Here is a 24,812-nt window from a genome sequence, read left to right as displayed (position 1 = left end):
TTCAGATTCCAAGGAAGAGAGCCCCCAGTTGGCCTAGCGTGGGCATGATTCCATCCTGTAGCTAGTGCAGAGCAGAACATTTTGATTGACCACCATTTAGACTATTTAATGGAGAAATGGTATAGTTTCCCCAAGGCAAACCTAGGTTGCTGTTACCAGAAGAAGGGGGAGTGGGTACCAAGAGGCAGAAACAACCAGTGGCCACTTGGGAGACTTGGATTACTCCCAAATCTCTTCCTAGTCAGCTAGGTTGAGGGGAAAGGGTGTGGAGTCAATCATTTTTCTGTAAAATAACTGTCACTTTATACAAAGAGTACATACATTGCTGCATTGAAACGATAACTTATACATCAGTAAGAGATTCTAAAAAGTAAAAGATTAGACATTTTTATGACCGTTACAAGGTTGCCAACAATTAAGGAATAATGAAAAGCCTTATTGTATATCCCTTGTTTTTCAAATATGTTTTGAGAATATGGTGGGCAATAGATCTGCTCTTGTTGAGGTAAATGAAGGGAAGGATTTTGTGTTGGTATTTTCTGTATGGTCTATAGTTGACATGTATTCTGTATTGCCAAAACCACTGAATTGGATGTTTTAAATCTTGTCTTACTTCCTTCAAGTAACTCGCTGAACCCTTTGGTTCTTGACTGTTATTAGCTAGTATAGTAGCTGCTTTCTCTTTGGGAGAAAGGGCCAACACCCTTAAAACTCAGACTTTGATATTAAGTGTTAGACAATGGAATAGAGGCTCTTATCTTTCCATAAGAATGCTGGAAAATGCATAAAAATGTAGCACTTTACTCAGCTGATCTCAAATATAAGCTTTGAAGTGGAATTGCAGAATTTCATAATTTTCAGAAAGTTTCCATTGAAACTAATTCTGCAGAAAATTTTCAAGCTTACATTGTGTATGAGAGATGAACAGACTCATTCTTTCCAAGGTGATACGTTAAGAAGGGTTAAAAGGTGTATCGAATGTGGAAGTTGAGCTTTCTTTGTAGCAATGTTTTGTAAATGTCATAATGACTTTGAACTATGAGTACTTAGTTTGTGCACACAGCATTTTAAGAACAGATTATAATGACATGAAAACCATTAAACTGCATTAATTGAATTCTTAAGCTTGAATATAAAGTAGAACTATGACTATACATGTGCTAGGAGAGGAATTACACACACAAAATATGTCAATATTGTGTTCATTTCAGTACTATTTCTATTGCTGCAGTGTACCTAGGAATCTCTCTCTCTCTTTTTTCAGCTTCGTGCTCCTCTCTGATTACAGCATGGCAGACTTGCTTAAATAATTTCCTATGGCCATGGGAGAACAATTTCTATAAATGCTCAGAATGATTGGAACATTCATTTTTTTCCCCCAGTCCCATCCAGAGTTTCCAAATCTCTGAAAGTATCAATTTTTATTTCATTGAACTTAAGAATATTTCTACCTTTTATGTTACTTAATCGGTACATATTTATGTATGTATTTATATTTATAAATATTTATTTATATTTATGTAGGTATACATTGCTTGCTTCCAAAATTACTCTAGGAAGATTTCTGTAGTGTTTGGCTGAGACTTCAAATTTGTTTTCTGTTTGTTTTCATTTAGTTTTGATCCTAACCCTTTGCAAAGACACACATTCTGGACGATCGTCATAGGAGGGACCTTCACATGGACCAGCGTCTATGGAGTCAACCAGTCCCAAGTGCAGAGATATATTTCCTGTAAAAGCAGATTCCAGGCAAAAATGTAAGACAAACTACGGTATATGAATCAGCAATAACCATCAGTTGTCTTTATGGAAACTCTTTCAAAAGTCAAGCTCTGCTCAAGTTTTAAGTCTTTTGTGTCATGAAATTCTAAGAGATAAATGATATACTACAAAAGGATCACATAGAACAAAGTGGCATTGTATGTTTTAAATCCGATATTTAAAAATATTTATATCAATTATTAAGTAAAACAAATCTTATCAAATAAATAGGCATTTATTGTGCATCTGTTTGTATGAGGAACTGTAGAGAATAAAAAATGATAAATATATGGCTCTTGTCATGAAGGAACTTAGCATCAAATTAGGAAAATATATGCAAGTATGTGAAAAGTAAACTAACACTAGAGGTATAACAGTTCTGTGAAACAGTATAACAAATAGAGGAAATGTTCTAGAGCATTATATTGCCAGGTGTGCTGGTGCATTTTATTTTCAGACACAGTCGTGGGTTTATAACCTTGTTCTAATACTTGCTACTTGAGTGATTTGGCGTGAGTTACTTAGACTCTCCGAGCTTCAGTTTCTAAACTTGTAAAATAAGCATAAGATATCACACATCTCGTGGAGGTATTATAAAATACTGTGTTTGGCATGCATGTGGTAGGGATCCAGTAAATGTGAATTCCTTTTTCCACCTCAAATCATGGGATGTGAAGGCAGGGGATAAGTGAGAGATTCCTGTCAAGCAGGCAGGTCCTGAAGAATGACCATATGTGGGCAGGTGAAGAAGTATGGGAGAGCATTCTGAGTAGGCAGAGTGATTTGGGCAAAGCTCAGAGGTGGGAAGGACAGCATGGTCAGGGGACTTTCCAGCCCATCTTGGCTTCAGCGAAGACTATGAACAGTGGCTGGTTCTTTGTCAGGAGGCCTCAGATAAGCTTGGTGACTAGTGCTCTTCATGCTGATAAATCAGGCTATGCATTTAGGTGCTATAAAACTCTAAGTAGATTGATTAAGAGTAACAAGGTGGTTGGAGTAGGAGGAGTGGCAGTTCTGTTGCTATTCAAAGGGGAATGTGAGAAATATATGAGGTCACATGTCAGTATATGAGAGTGAATTGGTTTAGACATTATCTGTCTTTGGTAAATTCCACAATGAAAAATCTGTATGAATATGAGTATAATAACTGGATATGGAATCCCCCAAAAGTGAGCTTAGGAGTTCTGCTACTTTAAGACACTTTAAAGGAATATAATTTATATATCCATTAATCCATCTACATTAGCAATGACGCCTCTCCCAAAGGAATTGTGCACATGCTCTTCTTTGGGAACACGTTTCTTTGAGAACATGGAACTCAAAAAGCCAATTTTATAACTGAAAGAACAGCATTAGAGCTTTCTTAGTAAGAAACAATTTCCTTCAGAATAGTCCAATGTGTCTCTTAAACAAGAGCTCAGGGGGACCATTTTCTCCCACTTTTTAACATTGGCTCCATGGGAAGAATGAGTCCCAGCCAAAAAAGTCAAGACCTACTGACATTGATTGACTGGGTACAATGTCAGATCTACATGAATGACATTAAAGTAAAATAAAACAATATAATAAAGTGTTAACTCATATATAAGTGAGGTGTGGTGACTGAGAGAGTGTCTGGGTGTATTTTCTGATGATTTGGAGATGAGATATAGTTACAGTACTTTAAGACAATAACAAAACATGCGATGAATGTAGTCAGTCAAGGAAAAAGGCTAGCAATCTGTTGTGGGACCTGCTGCAAGGTAGCTTCTCCCGGAAGCAGACTGTGAGATGGAGGTTAGCATGCCAGAGTCTACTAGGGCATCACCACTGGAACAGAGAAGGAGGGGAAGGAAGAAGGGTTGGCCAGAGGGAGAAGTTGGACTGTAATGCAGTCTCAACAGAGGCCTCAAGGGGAGCCCTAGAGCTGGGATGACCCTTCAGACTGTCCCAAGTTGGCCTGAGGGGACTTAGCCTTTAAACCTCTGAATCCAGTTGTCATTTTATGCAGGCTTCTCTGGGGAAGGAGGTATGAGTTGGTGGGTGTGGGGAGACCTCTCTTCAGCCTAGGGCAGCTTATCAGTGTCCACTACAACACCCCTGGGGGGAAAATGTAGCCACCTAGTGGGAGAAATATTTACTATCAACTGATTATTAAGACATAGCATTCAATGATATTAACACTAATAATATCAATAACTACCATTTAACAAGTGTTTATTACATGCCATTGTACTATATGATATATACTATTTTATTTAGTTTCACATTATCACTCGGTGAGGTAGGCATTGTTATTTCTAGCTGTAAATGAAGAAACTGAGGATCAGAGAGGTTAGATTACTTGCCCAAGGTCACATATGGTAGGGAGAGCTAAGATTTATGCTCAGGACTGACTCCAGTGCTATTATGTAAACCTTTACACTCTACTGGAGCACACATCATTTATTAAAATGCTGAACATTGTTTTGGAAGATACCTGTCCAAGGAATACAGGTTTGCCTTTCCTATTTAATGGATGGCATCACAAACCACATTTAAACAAGCTTGACGAGTTGCTATGTAAAGGCTAACAGTGTTTAGCAATTTATAATTGCATCACTTTTAAAGGTAAAATGAGTAATAGTCACTGCCCTGTTGACTATTAAAATCTCTATTTCGTGACAAGACGTCCTGAAGGACTTAACTAGACACGATTGTAAAGCTAATAATGCTCATGGAACTCTGACCAGGAGGATACATTCATTCAATGGCAAAATCCCATCTATTCCAAGTATTTCCAAATACAGTGTTGATTGACATCATAAACAGAAGGTTAGGCCAGAATAAAACCCGTAGCATTTTCGAGAACCAAAAGAGAATGCACATCTATTGAATATAATCATGAAAGTCTCTTCTATTTATGTAACAATTTTCCTCATCTTTGAGATGGAAATTAAAATTGTCATTTGCTGGTTTGTTTTCACTTCTTCAGGTCTCTCTACATCAATCTTTTGGCACTCTGGTTGATCCTGGCCTGCACGGTGCTATGTGGGCTCAGCCTGTATTCCAGATACCATGACTGTGATCCTTGGACAGCCAAGAAAGTGTCTGCACCAGACCAGGTCCAGTACCATGTCTTTCTTACACATGCAAGAATGACATTCAGAAAGCTTATTAGCTGGGAGGAAAGAGTGTTCATGTTCTCGTAAAGTAAGAGCAAATAGGCACAATATAATCATCTTTAGTTTCTATAAAGCATTTGGAAAAAATTTATTTTAGCAGCTATAGCAAAAATGAAGAATGCTACATCCAATAAAAATATTGAAATACCTGGCAAAGTTTCAAGGTAGGTGTTAAATAGAAATAGCTCAAGGCTGGGAGTAGAAATATAAACACAGTTTAAAAAAAGCCCAAAACTATATACAAACTGTGGTACCGTAGAACATTTTGTGGGTGTTAGATTGTTCATTGATAAGCAGTTTACCTTCCAGTTGTTTTTTTTTTTTTAATTTATTTGGCTGCACCAGGTTTTAGTTGCGGCACACGGGATCTTCGTTGCCGCGTGCGGGATCTTTTTTAGTTGCAGCATGCGGGATCCAGTTCCCTGATCAGGGATCAAACCAGGGCCCCCTGCATTGGGACCGCGGAGTCTTAACCACTGGACCACCAGGAAAGTCCCACCTTGCAGTTTTTAAATGATAGGGAAATGGATCTAAAAGTGAACATTTATTGAGCACCAGCTATGTGACGAGGTTGTGTGCCAAGAGCTTTGCACGCTTTATTTCTTTCAATTCTCACAACCCTATAATTCTAATTTTATAGACAAGGAAATGAATCTCAGAGAGGTTATATAATTTTCCCAAGGTCACATAGTTAATGAATAAGAATAGCTGCAAGCACTCATCAAATACCATGGGCCAGGCATGATTATAAATGCTTTATATAGATTTTAACTTTTAATCCTCACAGAAACAGTGCCGTGATGATCTCCCTTTCAAAAATAAGGAAACTGAGGCACAGAGAACTTAAATAACCAGCTTGTAAACCTAGAGCCAGGATTCAAACCCAGGCAGGCTACCACCAGTGTCCTAACTTTGAACCTCTATGCCATAGACCATCTTTCAGAAAGTGTAGCTAGAATCCAAACCCAGGACTGCCAGAGTCGATTGTAAATCAAGTGCCCAGGGGACTTATTCGAATGATGACAGGTTGAACTTTATGTTGGTGTAAATGCATAACATACTCCCAGAAAAATACAACTTTGTGGGGTTAGGAAATGAGAGCATCCTTGATCTGTGTATCTCAACCCTATCTTAATCTTTGCCCTCCTGTTGATAAACGGATCTTTCTATTTGTTCAGAGAATCCAAGAATCGTATTTACTCTGAAGATGGAGGCACTATTCCATTATATTTTCTCTAGTCAAGAATATTTTGTGATTTTTGTCAATCGTTATTGTCTGTGAAGACCATAGGGACTAAATTTTTTTTCTAATATACCTTCCCCTTACCCTGGGCCAAAAAAATCCAAAAAACCCCAAAAAACAACAAAAAAAATTTTTTAAACCTACAACTTCCTAACCTTGAGACCACTTGTCATAGATTGTACACAGGGGGTATCTTGCATGCATGCATTTATCATTTAGAGAGCATGTGATAAATTTTTGAAAAAGAAAGAGATTTTCTCTGAATGATTCCACTAGTGTGTTGATTATTAACCACTAGTGTGTTGAGATTTTCTCTGAATGATTCCACTAGTGTGTTGACATGTGAAAATGTCAATTGACATTTTCCTGGGGTTACAATGGAAATAAGGCAGTCAGTAGAAAATCAGGTCAAAAGCTTAACCCAAGAGAGCAAAGATATGTTTCTGCTACACTCTGCTGTAGCTCACCCTGAGGAAGCCAGATTAGTGCCTAGTTATAGTTTTACTATTTTTCTATCAATCTTACCTGGTGGATTCTACCTATACCTGAGGGGTCATTCAGAATCTAAAATATAAGGCCGAAGATTTTTGAGAAAGTTGACGATAGGGTAGAGGATTTTAGATCTCGTTTTAATACTAACGATGGAAACAACTTTGGCTTATGTATAGAATACTTCTTGAAATTAAACTTGTAAGATGTCTTGGGAAAATGGGTGTTGAACTCACATAGAGAGAAATGTTATTCTCTTTTTCTGAGAATAAAGAATTAATAAGCTTTAGTTGTTAAATGAGATCAAAGAGGCTGATGAGAATGGGCATAGCATCCACTGTGTACTATTGGGAGAAGGAATCAGTGATGTTTCAATGAAACGAGAGGGCATTTTTCTAGAAAATTATCCTCTTAGGACTCTTTTGATTGAAAAACCAGTTTTGCCGAAAGACTGCCACGTAACACAATGCTGAAGGCATACACCTTCCCATCCTTATTTAATATTTATTTTTTAAAAGGTAACTTATCAAAAAGTAAGTATTAGGAGTTTTTTTTTTTTTTTAAAGAAGCAAGTTGAGGAATTTTGTGAGGTTACTCTCCACTCATCACTATGTCTCATACAACAGTTGACCCTTGAAAAACATGGGGGTTAGGGGTAGCAACCGTCTGCACAACAGAAACCTACGTATAATTTTTGACTCCCCTGAAACTTAACTACTAATAGCCTACTGTTGACCAGAAGCCTTACCGATAACAAAAACAGTTGATTAACATGTATTTTGTATGTTATAGGGATTATATACTGTATTCTTACAATAAAGTAAGCCAGAGAAAAGGAAGTGTTATTAAGAAAATTATGAAGACAAGAAGATACGTTTACAGTACTGTACTGATTGATACCATAAGTTTACCTTGTCTGTTTACAAGATGAATCGTCTGTCAGTACCTACATCAATGTTGTCTTATGTGATACAAAACACTGCAGATGTTATACTTATTACTAACACAGGATGTCAAAAATGAAAGATAATGTGCAAAAGAAATTCATATTCATTTACAGGTATAACAAGTCATGCATTGATAAAGAAGCAGCAATACGATTGCTTTATTATAGCCTAGTGTGATCGATACGATTGCTTTGTGGTAGCCTTGCCTATATGGTAATAAATGAATCATTATAAAGTTTGGATGGCATACAGTATTACAGTCATATTGATAATACAGCATTGGAAAGATTGTTTTTTTTAAAAAAAAATCACCCGTGATCATCGGTTGATGCACAGTTTCTCCAATTATGAGAGAGGCATACTGTGTAGTTTAATATATTTATATAAATATAATTATATAAATATAATTCTTCGAAAGCAAAGTTATAAAACAGTAAAAAAAAAAAACCTAACACATTATTTTTATATTAACTGTCACTCACCTCATGCCTATGTAAGGGTAGGCTATCCTTGCATACATACTATGTAATACAAATCATGCATACGATGTTCTACACGTACATTTTTCTGTACTTATTGAAAAAAATCAACATTTAAGTGGACCCACACAGTTCAAACTTGTTGTTCAAGGGTCAACTGTATATGCAACTAAAATTACATTTTTAATCCTGAACAGTGGTTGAAGTTCACAAATATAATCTTGAGTCATCAAGTAAAGTTAAATTAAGTGAATTCTTCTTACTTAAGTGCAGAGGTATGTAAAATATTTCCTTTAAATTGATTTATTATTCCAAAGAATGAGAACAGCTACCTATTACTGAGCCTATTCTGTGTACTATACTAAGAACTTACACAGATTATCTAATTTAACTTTTATAGCAACTCTATGAGGTTAGGATTATTATTCCTATTTTACAGATGGGGAAACTGAGGCTCAGAGAGATTAAATAACAAAAGCCAAATCTGTCTGAAGCCAGAGCCTGTACCCTTAACTACTGTGCTATTCTTTTCTTTAAGTGTTAGCAGGTAAAGAGTTTAATTTTATATATTTGGACATTTCAGTTATGTGGAATAGCTTCCTTCAGTTCTTGAAGAACACAAGATAAATGAGGTGTTAATTAATTTCATTTCATAGCAAAGAGTACTCAAGAGTAAATTTTGGTATTTTTCAGCTCATGCCTTATTTGGTACTGGACATTCTGCAAGATTATCCGGGACTTCCTGGACTTTTCGTGGCCTGTGCTTACAGTGGAACATTAAGGTATGAATTATGACTCTAATAATATAAGATTTCCCTTTTGGGATCTTTCTTTTGTTATTGGATATTTGGGGGGGATAAAGCTGAATCCTGGACATGAGCACAAATGGCCCCCATATAGGTAAGGTACTCCATGTCTTCTCTCTGTTGGTCCAACTCTTCTCTCTAGGGGCTGGATATTGTCATCAGTCTCTTTTGTTTTTTTAATTAATTAATTAATTTTTGGCTGCGTTGGGTCTTCGTTGCAGTGCGCGGGCTTCTCATTGTGGTGGCTTCTCCCGTTGCGGAGCACGGGTTCTAGGCACTCGGGCCTAAATCAACTACACTTCAATAAAAAAAATTTTTTTTAAATAATGTAGTAGAAATCTGGTTATATTTCAGAAGTGACAGTATGTTTTCCCTTTTCTTTTACCTTGTTAAAGTATGATTAAAGTTTAAACATTATTAATCAAAATTGTGATTTTCCCTTACAGCACAGTGTCCTCCAGTATTAATGCCTTAGCAGCAGTAACTGTGGAAGACCTAGTCAAACCTTGCTTCCCATCTCTCTCAGAAAGGTCTCTCTTTTGGATTTCCCAAGGAATGAGTAAGTTTTTGTTTCACAATTCCATTTTAGCTCTGGGAGATGATTTTTAGAAATACCAGAAATTCTTTTCCATGGAAAATATAGAGTAAGTGAGTGTGAGTGTATATACACTCACATGCGTGTGACTTAATGCAGTCATGGCCATATTTGCAATCAAGATTTGAGACATACTTCAAACAATTGTCAGGCCACCACAAAAAACAATTGCCAGGGGTGCTATTTGGCTAGCCTTCTTTCCTGCCTTCTTCCTATCCCAAATCTATGTTAAAATTCTTAGCCATAGTTAAAAATTTAACCCTTTACCATCTAAAACTTAGACCACAGTTTTAAGAAATATTCTTAGTTTGGAACCAAGAGCCATGCTTTTTCTGTATTACCTAAGAGGGCACTGCCAGTTTAAGATATAGTCTGTGTGTATGGATTGAAGATAAAGGAACAGAGCATTATGATTTTTTACCGGTCTTGATTGTCTGTTCTCTCTGCACATGTAGACTGTCCAGAAGATAATCAATAAAATTGTCCAAGGTATGCTCAACTCCTTCATTCAATATGAATGCTTAAATTCATAGATTATAGGACCTTATTAGGGGTTAAATATCATATTGAATGGAAAGGTCTTTAACCTCAGTTCCCAGATGTCCCAACTGTAATAGCTGACTCAAAAAAATCTGGTTAGTGTACTTCCTTCTTCATTTTCAAATCTTGAGTATACATGGTTTGGGATGAATGACTAACAAACTTATTTTTTTAAAAAGAATCTTTAACCTCAATAGCTCTGTTTTAAACCATAGTTCTATATATAATTCCCATGACTGTAGCCTGGAATAAGTACTTAATTTATATTCTTCAGTGTCCCCTAAATTTAACTAACATTGCATCATTTTATTATGTACCTGATTTTAATCCTGCAGCATAATTTCAGGATGATACAATGTTTCCTAAAGGGTATTTAGATGGGTTCATTATGGGATTGTTGAAACTGTGTGGTTTAGTAGAACAAATAGAAGCTTTTGAAGCTAGACAGACTCAGTCTTGTTTCACCAGTTAACTAGCTGTTAGCCTTGAGCAAACCCATCTGAGCCTCTGTTTCTTTATATGGAAAATGAGAACAAAAAATATTCACTTTGCAGGTACTATGAGGTTTAGAGATAATCCATGTAAAACAAGAGCCACTAACTGGTACTCAGGAATGATGTTGATGATGATTAATAACAAATCAACTCCGCTAGTGTAGATGAGGCTTTCATTCATTTTGAAAGGTTGTATATAGTCATTATCTTGAGGTATATACAGTAAGGACATCATAGAGAAGAACACTGCAAATGACTTGAATGTTTCCGATAACCCTGAGTACAAAAAACCACAATGGTGACCATTCATGAGCTGACAAATAGAGAAGAATTTAGCTAAATATGTTGGAAATACTGTTTATAATAGAGTTTGGAGGCATGAAAAATCATTGCGACAAAAGCACTTTGAAAAAATTAATGTAAGTTTTTCCATTCAGGTGCAATAAGATTATTTACTTACTACGCTTAACAAAGGTGTGAGTGCTTGTGTTAAGTAAGATAGAAATAACATAAGGAATGCACTAATTTTTTGATGAACACATTTCTCATTCATTTTATTTTTTGTATTTTGAAGTTTATATGTGGGAAATTATATTAACAGATTTCAGGTGATTTTTGCTGAATGGAAGTCTTTAAAAATAAGAATAGGGGGTGGGTTTAATAAAAAAAAAATTTTTCCTATAGTAATTTTAAAAGCAAAATGTATACTTGGAGAAAATCTGGAAAATACTGAAAGCCAAAAGAGAAAAAAAATCCCGTAAGCTGACCACTGATGGTGGCTTGAGAATTTGTATAAAGTTTCAGGAAAATAGTTTGGTAGAAGGGGGAATATAATACTTGTCTTGAAACTGCCTTTCTTTGCTAGTTTAACAGGAAAGGTTTGTGGATGTTGATGGAGGTTATGAGAAGGCTAAAGGTCCTAAAACACTCTTTGGTGTGGATTGCCACTTCCCAGGAGAAATGAACACTTAAATTCAGAAGACTTTGTGAAGTTTATTACTCCCTTCCCCCAACATGTTATACAGAGCAGAGCTGAATTGTGTCCTGTTTCTGGCGAGCTGAAAACAGACACCTGAGCCTTCCTTTTTTTTTTTTTTTTTTTTTTAACATCTTTATTGGAGTATAATTGCTTTACAATGGTGTGTTAGTTTCTGTTTTATAACAAAGTGAATCAGCTATACATATACATATATCCCCATATCCCCTCCCACTTGTCTCCCTCCCACCCTCCCTATCCCACTCCTCAAGGTGGACACAGAGCACCTAGCTGATCTCCCTGTGCTATGCGGCTGCTTCCCACTAGCTACCTATTTTACATTTGGTAGTGTATATATGTCCAAGCCACTCTCTCACTTCGTCCCAGCTAACCCTTTCCCATCCCTGCGTCCTCAAGTCCATTCTCTACGTCTGCGTCTTTATTCCTATCCTGCCCCTAGGTTCTTCAGAACCTTTTTTTTTTTTTTTAGATTCCATATATATGTGTTAGCTGGGTAATATATATGGTATTTGTTTTTCTCTTTCTGACTTACTTCACTCTGTATGACAGTCTCTAGGTCCATCCACCTCACTACAAATAACTCAATTTTGTTTCTTTTTATGGCTGAGTAATATTCCATTGTATATATGTGCCACATCTTCTTTATCCATTCATCTGTCGATGGACACTTAGGTTGCTTCCATGTCCTGGCTATTGTAAATAGAGCTGCAATGAACATTATGGTACATGAATCTTTTTGAGTTATGGTTTTCTCAGGATATATGCCCAGTAGGGAGATTGCTGGGTCATATGGTAGTTCTATTTGTAGTTTTTTAAGGAACCTCCATACTGTTCTCCATAATGGCTGTATCAATGTACATTCCCACCAACAGTGCAAGAGGGTTCCCTTTTCTCCACACCCTCTCCAGCATGTATTGTTTGTAGATTTTTTGATGATGGCCCTTCTGACTGGTGTGAGGTAATACCTCATTGTAGTTTTGATTTGCATTTCTCTAGTGATTAATGATGTTGAGCATCCTTTCATGGGTTTGTTGGCAATCTGTATATCTTCTTTAGAGAAATGTCTGTTTAGGTCTTTGGCCCATTTTTGGATTGGGTTGTTTGTGTTTTTGCTATTGAGCTGCATGAGCTGCTTGTAAATTTTGGAGATTAATCCTTTGTCAGTTGCTTCATTTGCAAATATTTTCTCCCATTCTGAGGGTTGTCTTTTTGTCTTGTTTATGGTTTCCTTTGCTATGCAAAAGATTTTAAGTTTCATTAGGTCCCATTTGTTTATTTTTGTTTTTCTTTCCATTTCTCTAGGAGGTGGGTCAAAAAGGATCTTGCTGTGATTTATGTCATAGAGTGTTCTGCCTATGTTTTCCTCTAAGAGTTTTATAGTGTCTGGCCTTACATTTAGGTCTTTAATCCATTTTGAGTTTATTTTTGTGTATGGTGTTAGGAAGTATTCTAATTTCACTCTTTTACATGTTGCTGTCCAGTTTTCCCAGCACCACTTATTGAAGAGAGGCTGTCTTTTCTCCGTTGTATATTCTTGCCTCCTTTATCAAGGATAAGGTGACCATTACGTGTGTGGGTTTATCTCTGGGCTTTCTATCCTGTTCCATTGATCTGTATTTCTGTTTTTGTGCCAGTACCATACTGTCTTGATTACTGTAGCTTTGCAGTATAGTCTGAAGTCAGGGAGCCTGATTCCTCCAGCTCCGTTTTTCTTTCTCAAGATTGTTTTGCCTATTTGGGGTCTTTTGTATTTCCATTCAAATTGTGAAATTTTTTGTTCTATTTCTGTGAAAAATGCCAGTGGTAGTTTGATAGGGATTGCACTGAATCTGTAGATTGCTTTGGGTAGTATAGTCATTTTCACAATGTTGATTCTTCCAAACCAAGAACATGGTATATCTCTCCATCTGTTTGTATCATCTTTAATTTCTTTCATCTTATAGTTTTCTGCATATAGGTCTTTTATCTCCTTAGGTAGGTTTATACCTAGGTATTTTATTCTTTTTGTTGCACTGGTAAATGGGAGTGTTTCCTTAATTTCTCTTTCAGATTTTTCATCATTAGTGTATAGGAATGCAAGAGAATTCTGTGCATTAATTTTGTATCCTGCTACTTTACCAAATTCATTGATTAGCTCTAGGAGTTTTCTGGTAGCATCTTTAGGATTCTCTATGTATGGTATCATGTCATCTGCAAACAGTGACAGTTTTACTTCTTCTTTTCCGATTTGGATTCCTTTTATTTCTTTTTCTTCTATGATTGTTGTGGCTAAAACTTCCAAAACTATGTTGAATAATAGGGGTGAGAGTGGGCAACCTTGTTTTGTTCCTGATCTTAGTGGAAATAGTTTCAGTTTTTCACCATTGAGGACAATGTTGGCTGTGGGTTTGTCATATATGGCCTTTATTATGTTGAGGAAAGTTCCCTCTATGCCTACTTTCTGGAGGGTTTTTATCATAAATGGGTGTTGAATTTGGTCGAAAACTTTTTCTGTATCTATTGAGATGATCATATGGTTTTTATCCTTCACTTTGTTAGTATGGTGTATCACATTGATTGATTTGTGTATACTGAAGAATCCTTGCATTCCTAGGATAAACCCCACTTGATCATGGTGTATGATCCTTTTAATGTGCTGTTGGATTCCGTTTCCTAGTATTTTGTTGAGGATTTTTGCATCTATGTTTTGCATCAGTGATATTGGCCTGTAGTTTTCTTTCTTTGTGACATCTTTGTCTGGTTTTGGTATCAGGGTGATGGTAGCCTCGTAGAATGAGTTTGGGAGTGTTCCTCCCTCTGCTGTATTTTGGAAGAGTTTGAGAAGGATAGGTGTTAGCTCTTCTCTAAACGTTTGATAGAATTCACCTGTGAAGCCATTTGGTCCTGGGCTTTTGTTTGTTGAAAGATTTTTCATCACAGTTTCAATTTCAGTGCTTGTGATTGGTCTGTTTATATTTTCTATTTCTTCCTGGTTCAGTCTCGGAAGGTTGTGCTTTTCTAGGAATTTGTCCCTTTCTTCCAGGTAGTCCATTTTATTGGCATATAGTTGCTTGTAGTAATCTCTCATGATCCTTTGTATTTCTGCAGTGTTAGTTGTTACTTCCCCTTTTTCATTTCTAATTCTGTTGATTTGAGTCTTCTCCATTTTTTTCTTGATGAGTCTGGCTAATGGTTTATCAATTTTGTTTATCTTCTCAAAGAGCCAGCTTTTAGTATTATTGATCTTTGCTATTGTTTTCTTTGTTTCTGTATCATTTATTTCTGCTCTGATCTTTATGATTTCTTTCCTTCTACTAACTTTGGGTTTTGTTTGTTCTTCTTTCTCTAGTTCCTTTAGATGTAAGGTTAGATTGTTTATTTGAAATTTTTCTTGTTTCTTGAGGTAGGATTGTATTGCTGTGAACTTCCCTCTTAAAACTGCTTTTGCTGCATCCCATAGGTTTTGGGTCATCGTGTTTTCATTGTCATTTGTTTCTAGGTATTTTTTGATTTCCTCTTTGATTTATTCAGTGATCTCTTGGTTATTGAGTAGTGTATTGTTTAGCCTCCATGTGTTTGTATTTTTTACAGATTTTTTCTTGTAATTGACATCTAATCTCATAGCGTTGTGGTCGGAACAGATACTTGATACGATTTCAATTTTCTTAAATTTACCAAGGCTTGATTTGTGACCCAAGATATGATCCATCCTGGAGAATGTTCGACGAGCACTTGAGAAGAAAGTGTATTCTGTTGTTTTTGGATGGAATGTCCTATAAATATCAATTAAGTCCATCTTGTTTAATGTATCATTTAAAGCTTGTGTTTCCTTATTTATTTTCATTTTGGATGATCTGTCCATTGGTGAAAGTGTGGTGTTAAAGTCCCCTACTATTATTGTGTTACTGTCGATTTCCCCTTTTATGGCTGTTAGCATTTGCCTTATGTATTGAGGTGCTCCTGTGTTTGGTGCATAAATATTTATAATTGTTATATCTTCTTCTTGGATTGATCCCTTGATCATTATGTAGTGTCCTTCTTTGTCTCTTGAAATAGTCTTTATTTTAAAGTCTATTTTGTCTGATATGGGAATTGCTACTCCAGCTTTCTTTTGATTTCCATTTGCATGGAATATCTTTTTCCATCCCCTCACTTTCAGTGTGTATGTGTCCCTAGGTCTGAAGTGGGTCTCTTGTAGACAGCATATATACGGGTCTTGTTTTTGTATCAATTCAGCCAGTCTATGTCTTTTGGCTGGAGCATTTAATCCACTAACATTTAAGGTAATTATCGATATGTATGTTCCTATTACCATTTTCTTAATTGTTTTGGGTTTGTTATTGTAGGTCTTTTCCTTCTCTTGTGTTTCCTGCCTAGAGAAGTTCCTTTAGCATTTGTTGTAAAGTTGGTTTGGTGGTGCTGAGTTCTCGTAGCTTTTGCTTGGCTATAAAGGTTTTAATTTCTCCATCAAATCTGAATGAGATCCTTGCTGTGTAGGGTAATCTTGGTTGTAGGTTTTTCCTTTCATCACTTTAAATATGTCCTGCCACTCCCTTCTGGCTTGCAGAGTTTCTGCTGAAAGATCAGCTGTTAACCTTATGGGGATTCCCTTTTATGTTATTTGTTGCTTTTCCCTTGCTGCTTTTAATATTTTTTCTTTGTATTTAATTTTTGATAGTTTGATTAATGAGTCTTGGCATGTTTCTGCTTGGATTTATCCTATATGGGATTCTCTGCACTTCCTGGGCTTGATTGACTATTTCCTTTCCCATATTAGGGAAGTTTTCAGCTATAATCTCTTCAAATATTTTCTCAGTCCCTTTTTTTTTTCTCTTCTTCTTCTGGGACCCCTATAATTCGAATGTTGGTGTGCTTAATGTTGTCCCAGAGGTCTCTCAGATTGTCCTCAATTCTTTTCATTCTTTTTTCTTTATTCTGCTCTGTGGTAGTTATTTCTACTATTTTATCTTCCAGGTCACTTTTCCATTCTTCTGCCTCAGTTATTCTGCTATTGATTCCTTCTAGAGAATTTTTAATTTCATTTATTGTGTTGTTCATTTTTGTTTGCTCTTTAGTTCTCCTAGGTCCTTGTTAAACGTTCCTTGTATTTTCTTCATTCTATTTCCAAGATTTTGGACCATCTTTACTATCACTACTCTGAATTCTTTTTCAGGTACACTGCCTATTTCCTGTTCATTTGTTTGACTGGTGGGTTTTTACCTTGCTCCTTTATCTGCTGCGTAGTTCTCTGTCTCCTCATTTTGCTTAACTTACTGTGTTTGGGGTCTCCTTTTTGCAGGCTGCAGGTTTTTAGTTCCTGTTTTTTTTGGTGTCTGCCCCCAGTGGGTAAGGTTGATTCAGTGGGTTGTGTAGGCTTCCTGGTGGAGGGGACTGGTGCCTGTGTTCTGGTGGATGAGTCTGGATCTTGTCTTTCTGGTGGGCAGGACCGCGTCCGGTGGTGTGTTTTGGTGTGTCTGTGAACTTATTATGATTTTAGGCAGCCTCTCTGCTAATGGGTGGGGTTGTGTTCCTTTCTTGCTAGTTGTTTGGCATGGGTTGTCCAGCTGTGGAGCTTGCTGGTCGTTGAGTGGTGCTGGATCTTAGCATTGAGCCGGATATCTCTGGGAGAGCTCCAGCCGATTGATATTAAGTGGGGCCAGGAGGTGTCTGGTGGACCAATGTCCTGAACTCAGCCCTCCCACCTCAGAGGCTCAGGCCTGACAGCCGACCAGAGCACCAAAACCCCGTCAGACACACGGCTCTGAGAAGCAGTGGCAGGCTGGCATGTGATCGGGGAAGGATGTAGGGCATCAGTAGAACCAGTGATGTTCTAAGCCAGGCCAGAGGTTGGAAGACTTTTTTAGATTGCTGGTTTGTTGTAAAAGGATATAACTCAAAAACAGCCAGATGGAATAGATGAATAAGGAAAGATACGGAAAAGGGCACGGAGCATCCATGCCCTCTCTGAGCTACCACGTGTTCGCCAACCCAGAATCTCCCTGAGCCTTCCTTTACCAACAAATGTTTATGGAGGATTATATTAATAACACAATAGTTACTAGGTTTTAAATCCCTGTAGTTAATTTTAGGGACTCTTTACCTATATAACCTAATGTAATTAATCCTGGGACACAATATCAGTATTTTCTTTCCTCTTTGCACACTGCTGATCCTGTAGAACAACAACCCTTTCCTTTTTTAGCTGGCTCTGAGGTAGGTGGCCATTCTTTGTAATAGTCATATTATGTACTTTGAATCAAGGTGTGGTAGCTTAATCTATTGAGAATTCTAATCCTCTGAGTCTGGATTTTACAATGGCTTTTACATCATCCATCTAGGTGTGCTGTTTGGAGCTTTGTGTATTGGAATGGCTGCACTGGCATCACTAATGGGAGCTTTGTTGCAGGTAAGAGCTAATCCTGGAAGGTTTGAGTCATAATCACTAAATTCTTCTCTTTTCCGTTTTTTTTTTTTTTTTTTTTTAGTGTTGATGTGACCATCCTTACAGACTTTTCTCTCTATATGTCTACACATAGACATACCAAGGAACATAGATGACTAAATTCTTAAAAAAATTTTTTTTAAATTAATCTTTCCATTTTGAGATCATTATAGATATACATGCAATACTAAGAAATAATACGGAGAAACCCCATATACCCTTTACCCAGTTCCCTCAATGGTATGAGACCTAGGTTGATGTTCTTTTTTTCCCTTTTCCCCGTGGATGTCCTGTTGCTCTAACACCACGCGTTGTGAAAGCTATCTTTCTTCCATTGAATTGCCTTTGCACCTATGTGAAAAATCAGGGGGGCATATTTGTGTGGGTCTATTTGTGGTTTCTTTGTTCTATTCCATTGATCTATGTGTCTATCCATCTGCCAAGATCATACAGTCTTGATTACTATAACTTTGTAATAAGTCTTGAATTCAAAAGTACTGATTCCTCCCACTTTATTCTTATTTTTCAAAATTGTTTTAACTGTTCTAGTTCCTTTGCCTTCCCATATAAAGTTTAGAATAATCTTCTCTATATCTAAAAAAAAAAATTCTTGCTTAGTTTTTGATAGGATTGCCTTAAACCTATAAAACAATTTGGGAAGAACTGACATTTTTACTGTGTCGAATCTTTTAATCCATGAACATAGTGTATTTCTTCATTTATTTAGATTTTCTCTGATTTTTTTTTCCACCATTACTGTGTAATTTTCATATACAAATCATGTTTATATTTAGTTAGATTTACACCTACGTATTTCATTTTTTTTGAGTGATTGTACATGGTATTGTATTCTTAATGTTGGTGTCCATGTGTTTGTTAATATATAAAGATACAATTGATTTTTGTATATTTGTTTGTATCCTGTGACCTTGCTGAACTTATTAGTTCCTGGGATTTTCTACACATAAAATTATGTCATCTTCAAATTGGGATAGTTTTATATCTTCTTTTCCAATCTGTATATGTACCTTTAATTTCCTTATTGCCCTGGCTTCAACTTCCACATCATGTTGAATAAGAGTGGTGAAAGTGGACATCATTGCCTTGTTCTCCAATCTGAATGAGAAAAGCATTCACTGGTTCATTCTTGAGTACATTAGCTGTAGGATTTTTGTACATGCCCTTTACCAAATTAAGGAAATCCCCTTCTATTCCTATTTTTCTGAGAGTTTTTATCATGGATGAGTGTTGAATTTTGTCAAATGGTTTTTCTGAAGCATTCGATACGACAATATGATTTTCTTCTTTAGCCCTTTAACATGGTGTATTATGCTGATTGATTTTCAAATTTTAAGCTAGCCTTGCATTCCTGGAATAATCTTCTCTTGGTTATGGTGTATAGTTACTTTTATATATTGCTGAACTCTATTTGCTGATATTGTGCTAAGAATTTTTGCATCTATATTCATGAGAGATGCTGATCTGTTGTAATATTTTTTTGTAATGCCTTTGTTTGGTTTTGGTGTTAGGGTCATACCAGCTTCATAAAATAAATTAGGAAGAATTCTCTCCTATTTTCTGGAAGAGATTGTGTAAAATTGGTGTTAATTCTTCTTTAAGTGCTTGGTAGAATACTCTAGTGAAACCATCTGGGCTTGGGGATTTCTTTTTTGGGAGTTTAAAAATTATGAATTCAGTTTCCTTAATAGTTATAGCTGTTCAAATTATCTGCTTCATAGTGGATGAATTATGGTAGTTTGTGTTTTCGAGGAATTGCTCCATTTCATCTAAGTTGTCAAATTTAGGTGTGTGGAATTATTCATAGTATCCCCTTATACTTTTGATGTCTGCAGGGTTTTTACTGATATCTCCTGTTTTATTCATAATATTGGTAATTTTATCTTTTATCTCTTTTTTTAGTCTTGCTAGAGGTTTGTCAATTTTTATTGATATTTTGAAAGAACTAGCTTCTTGTTTCATTGATTTTCTATATCATTTTTCTGTTTTAAATCATTGCTTTTTTTTATTATCTTCATTATTTTCTTCCTTCTGCTTGCTTTGGGTTTATTTTGCTCTTCTTGAGGTGTGACACTAGATTATTGATTTGAGACTTTTTTGTAATGTGTGCACTAATTGCTAAAAATCTCCCTCTCAGCACTTTTAGCTATGTCCCATAACTTTTCATATTTTGTATTGGAGTTTTAAAATTTCCTTTGATATGTCCTTTTGACCCGTGGATTATTTAAGAGTATGTTACTTAGTTTCCAATTGTTTGGAGATTTTCCTGTTATCTTTCTGCTATTGATTTCTAATTTCATTCCAATGTGGTCAGAGAACACATTCTGTATGATTTTAATTCTTTTAAATTTGTTGAGGTCTGTTTTATGGCCCAGGATATAGTATTTTGGTATCTGTTACATGGGCACCTGAAAAGAATGTGTGCTCTGCTGTTGTTAAGCATAGTGTTCTAGAGATATCAATTAGATCCTGCTCATTGATGGTGCTGAGTTCTTCTGTATCCTTCTGATTTTACGCTTATTTGTTTTTATCAATTGTTGACAGAAGTGGTGAATCCTTAACCTATAGTGTGTAGTTGTCTCTTTTCCTTTTAGTTCTATTAGTTTTTGCTTGTATTTTGCAGTTCTCTTGTTTGGTGCATATACATTTAGGATTTCTATGGCTTCTTGGTGAATTAGTCCTCTTATCATTATATAATGTTCCTCTCTGATAATTTTCTTTGTCTGAAGACTACTTTATCTGATATTAAATAGTTACTCCTGCTTTCCTTTGATTATGTTTGCATGATAACCTTTTACTTTGAACTTGCCTATATCATATCTTAAGTGAGTTTTTTGTAGACAGCATATAGTTGGGTTATGTTTTTAAATTCATCCTGCCAATCTCTGTCTTTTTATTGGGGTATTTAGACTTTTAAAATTTAGTATAATTATTGGAATATTAGGGCTTAAGTCTGCTGTTTTTTGTTATGTTTGTTCTTTCTGTTTTCTTTTTTTTTTTTTTATTAATTTATTTTTGGCTGTGTTGGGTCCTCGTTTCTGTGCTCCAGTTGCGGCAAGCGGGGGTCACTCTTCATCGCGGTGCGCAGGCCTCTCACTATTGCGGCCTCTCTTGTTGCGGAGCACAGGCTCCAGATGCACAGGCTCAGTAGTTGTGGCTCACGGGCCCAGCCGCTCTGCGGCATGTGGGATCTTCCCAGACCAGGGCTCGAACCTGTGTCCCCTGCATTGGCAGGCAGATTCTCAACCACTGCGCCACCAGGGAAGCCCTGTTTTCAATTTTTTAAGTGGGATATTTAAACATTTTTTAGAATCCCATTTTGATTTATCTATATTGTTTTGAGTTTGTCTCTTAGTTTAGCATTTTCATTTGTTGCTTTATGTGTATATACATAACTTATCACAGTCTACTTGTTTTGTCCTTTTACCAATCCGAGTAAAGTATAGAAATCTTACCTCATTTCTGTCTCTTTACCCAGTTTATAACACAATTGTCTTAAATATTTACTCTGCATACATTTTGAATTACATTAGACAGTGTTATAATTTTTGCTTCAACAATCAAACATGATTTAGAAAACTCAAGAGGAGGAGGAAGGCCTATTAGATTTATTTTTGCTTATTGTGTTCTTTCTTTCTTCCTGATTTGTCAAGGTTCCTTCTTTTACCATTTCCTTTCTATTTAGAGAACTTCCTTTAGCCATTCCTTTAAGGATAAGTCTGCTGGCAACACATTTTCTTAGTTTCCCTTCATCTGAGAATGTGTTGATTTCCCCTTTATTCCCAAGTGGTATTTTTGCCAGGTATAGGATTCTGAGTTGACAGTTCTCTTTTTCCAACACTTGAAAAATATTGTGCCACTTTCTTCTGGCTTCCATTATTTTTGAGGAGAAATCTGCTGCCATTCTAATTGTTTTCCCCTATAGGTAAGGTGTCATTTTTTTTCCTCTGGCTGCTTTCAGAAATTTTTCTTTGAAGTTAGTTTTCAGAAGTTTAATTACGACGTGTCTTGGCACGTTTTTCTTTGGGTTTATTCTGTTTGTAGTTTGCTTAGCTTTTGAATCTGTAGGTTTATGTTTCTTGCCAAATTTGGGAAGTTCAAACATTATTTCTTTGAGTACTTTTCAGCTCCACTCTCTTTCTTTTCTCACCTAAGACTCGGGTGACATGAATGTTAGATTTTTTGTTATATTCACACAGGTCCTGGTGACTAATTTTTAAGCCTATTTTCTCTCTGTTATTTTCAGATTGGGCGGTTTTTATTGGTCTATCTTCCAGTTCACTGATTCTTTTCTCTGTCCCCCCAATTCTGCTATTGAACCTATCCACTGAGATTTTTATTTAAGTTATTATATTTTCAGTTCTAAAATTTACATTTTGTTCTTCTTTATATCATCTATGTTTTTGCTGATACTTTCTTTTTTATTTTATTTTTCTAAGGCCTTCTACTTTTTCATTTGTTTCAAGCATGTTCTAATTGCTGAAGCAGTTTTATCATGGCTGCTTTAAAATTTGTGAAATAATTCTAATATATCTGTCACTTCTCTATCAGCATTTATTGATTGTCTTTTTTTCATTCATTTTGAGTTCTTCCTAATTCCTGCTCTGAAAAGTGAACTTCAGTTGAAACCTGGACATTTTTATATTATGTGATGAGACTCTAGATCTTACATGCACCTTCTGTTTTGGTTTTCTTTCTCTGATACCACTTCAACAGTGTAAGGAAGGGAGCTGTCTCATTATTGCCAGGTGTATGTAGAAGTCCAGGTTCCCAACTTGGCCTCTGTTGACACCCAAGGGAGGAGTTTCTTATTTTGCTGGGTGGGAACAGTCTCCACTGACATCATGGTGAAGGTGGTCTTGTTCCTGCTGGGCAATGGTGAAAGTCCTGATTCTCCATTAGGTCTCCTATGACATTGCCCGAGCAGGGAGGGAATGGGGTGCCTTGTAATAGGCTGGTGGGGGCTGGAATCTAGGCTCCCTACTTGGCCTTTTCTGGCATGTGTATGTGGGGGAACAGTTTATTCAGTTTATTCTGGCTGGAATTGAGCAGTTATTATCTAAAAGTTTTCTTTCTTGCTAAGTTGCTCCTTTTCTGGTCTTTGCTGGATTTTTTTGGCCTGCACATGTTGTCATTTCTGGATTGCCAGATTCTTCAGCTCTAAGACTGGGATATGTGGGCCAAAAAGAAAACTCAGAGACCTCACCATTGTATTGTTCTTCAAGTCCTGAAGTCCTAGCTAGTCTGCCTTCTTCTCTCGACCTTTTAGATTCTTCTCTCGACCTTTTAGATTCTTCTTATGTTTGTTTTATACGCAATGTCCAGGAGTCTTAGTTTTATTAGCAGGAGGAATAGGGAAAAGTACACCTACTCCATATTCCTATGAGTGGAAATACATTTTTTATTGCCTAAAGTGTCCTTCATGTCTTGTGGCATTTGCTAAATTTTTATTAGAGAGCATTTTTGTGTTGGAAAGCTGTCTTGCTTCTTTGGAGGTGTTGGAATGGAGAGGACAGACTAATCTTTGGAATAGCCTCTTTTTTAAAAAAATATTTATTTATTTATTTACTTACTTGGTTGTGCTGGGTCTTAGTTGAGGCAGGTGGGCTCCTTCGTTGTGTCAGGTGGGCTCCTTAGTTGCGACGTGCGGGCTCCTCAGTTGTGGCATGCGAACTCTTAGTTCTGGCATGCGTGTGGGATCTAGTTCCCTGACCAGGGATCAAACCTGGGCCCCCTGCATTGGGAGCATGGAGTCTTATCCACTGCGTCACCAGGGAAGTCCCCTAGCCTCTTCTTTCTGAACCTTGAGTGGACTTCACTGTTTTTAGCATCCAAGCCTCAGCATGGACTCTTCCCCCTGTATGGAGTACCCTTCAACTGTCTAAGTCTTATTTGTTCTTCAAGTTTCAACTTAAACATTATTTTTCAAAAAGGCCCTTTCTGTTCCCTGGATAGGTTTGAGTTCCCCTCTACCAAATGTTCCCAGAGCACCTTGTATTTCTCGTATCATCCCCATTACAATACTTTATTGCAGTTATTTATTTAATGTCTGTTTTACTAAATAGGTTATAACTCCATGAAGGTGAGGATTATGACATTGTTCTTTGATACTGTATCAAATACCTGGTGCCTACTGCAGTGTCCAGGACAAAGTAGACATTCTACAAATTCAGGTTGAATGTACCTATTTATGTATTGGTTCATAAATATCTACTTATCTGATCACACCTAAGTGGTCCATGAAACTTCCATGGCCACCTGGGCTCCAACTCTGGGACCAGGACCCAGAAACTTGAAGGTTAATGCTGGGCACAGCAAGTCCTCCAGGCTCATGCTTCAGACCCAACTTGGGTCCTTCCTGGTTGGTGGTTGCTTAGGGCATACCAGTTGTTAAAATAGTGTGATCTCATTCTGATTATATGAATTAGTGAATGAACAAATTAGGTCCAGAAGCTCTAAGCTTACCTGGTACAACTAAGCCATAACCAACAAAACTCCTCTTTGTGTGCTTTCCTCCATAGTCTGCATTATTACTTATAGTTCTTATTGTGGTTGATTTCTCCTTTTTCATATACCGGCTCTGGCCTGAGTATAGATAATAAGATATTCTAGGAGAGTCATCATAGCTCCAAGGCAATTCTTCCTTGCTTTATCTCTAGCCAAGGTCTTATTTCCTGAGATGGGTATTTTGGGGGGTATATTCCTTGTATCTCCAAAACTGGCTCTAGGTCATACTGTCGCAGTGGCCACTACATGGGCCAAGTGACTTCTTTCACATTTTGCATAAAGTCTACCTTCCTTCCTACTGGACTCTGGTTCAAGAGACACTGTGAAATGACTCCTTAGGATCATATCCTGAGTCCATATCCTCCTCAAACA

The 24,812-nt window shown here is 36.7% G+C and overlaps 1 protein-coding gene across 1 annotated transcript in view; it reads left to right on the top strand.

Annotated features, from left to right (window-relative positions):
* SLC5A8 (solute carrier family 5 member 8) overlaps nucleotides 1-24,812 on the top strand; it is a 71,504-nt gene that overhangs the window by 24,810 nt on the left and 21,882 nt on the right. The window contains exons 6-10 of the mRNA XM_082349637.1: nucleotides 1,617-1,757; nucleotides 4,715-4,844; nucleotides 8,756-8,844; nucleotides 9,315-9,427; nucleotides 17,812-17,879. Coding sequence (XP_082205763.1) covers nucleotides 1,617-1,757; nucleotides 4,715-4,844; nucleotides 8,756-8,844; nucleotides 9,315-9,427; nucleotides 17,812-17,879 — 541 coding nt within the window. The remainder of the gene's footprint in view (nucleotides 1-1,616; nucleotides 1,758-4,714; nucleotides 4,845-8,755; nucleotides 8,845-9,314; nucleotides 9,428-17,811; nucleotides 17,880-24,812) is intronic.

Source organism: Balaenoptera borealis, assembly GCF_965194805.1.
Source record: "Balaenoptera borealis genome assembly, chromosome: 13".
NCBI classification, from domain to species: domain Eukaryota; kingdom Metazoa; phylum Chordata; class Mammalia; order Artiodactyla; family Balaenopteridae; genus Balaenoptera; species Balaenoptera borealis.
The sequence above is the reverse complement of the archived record's forward strand: the minus strand, read 5'-3'. Positions and strand labels throughout refer to the sequence as shown.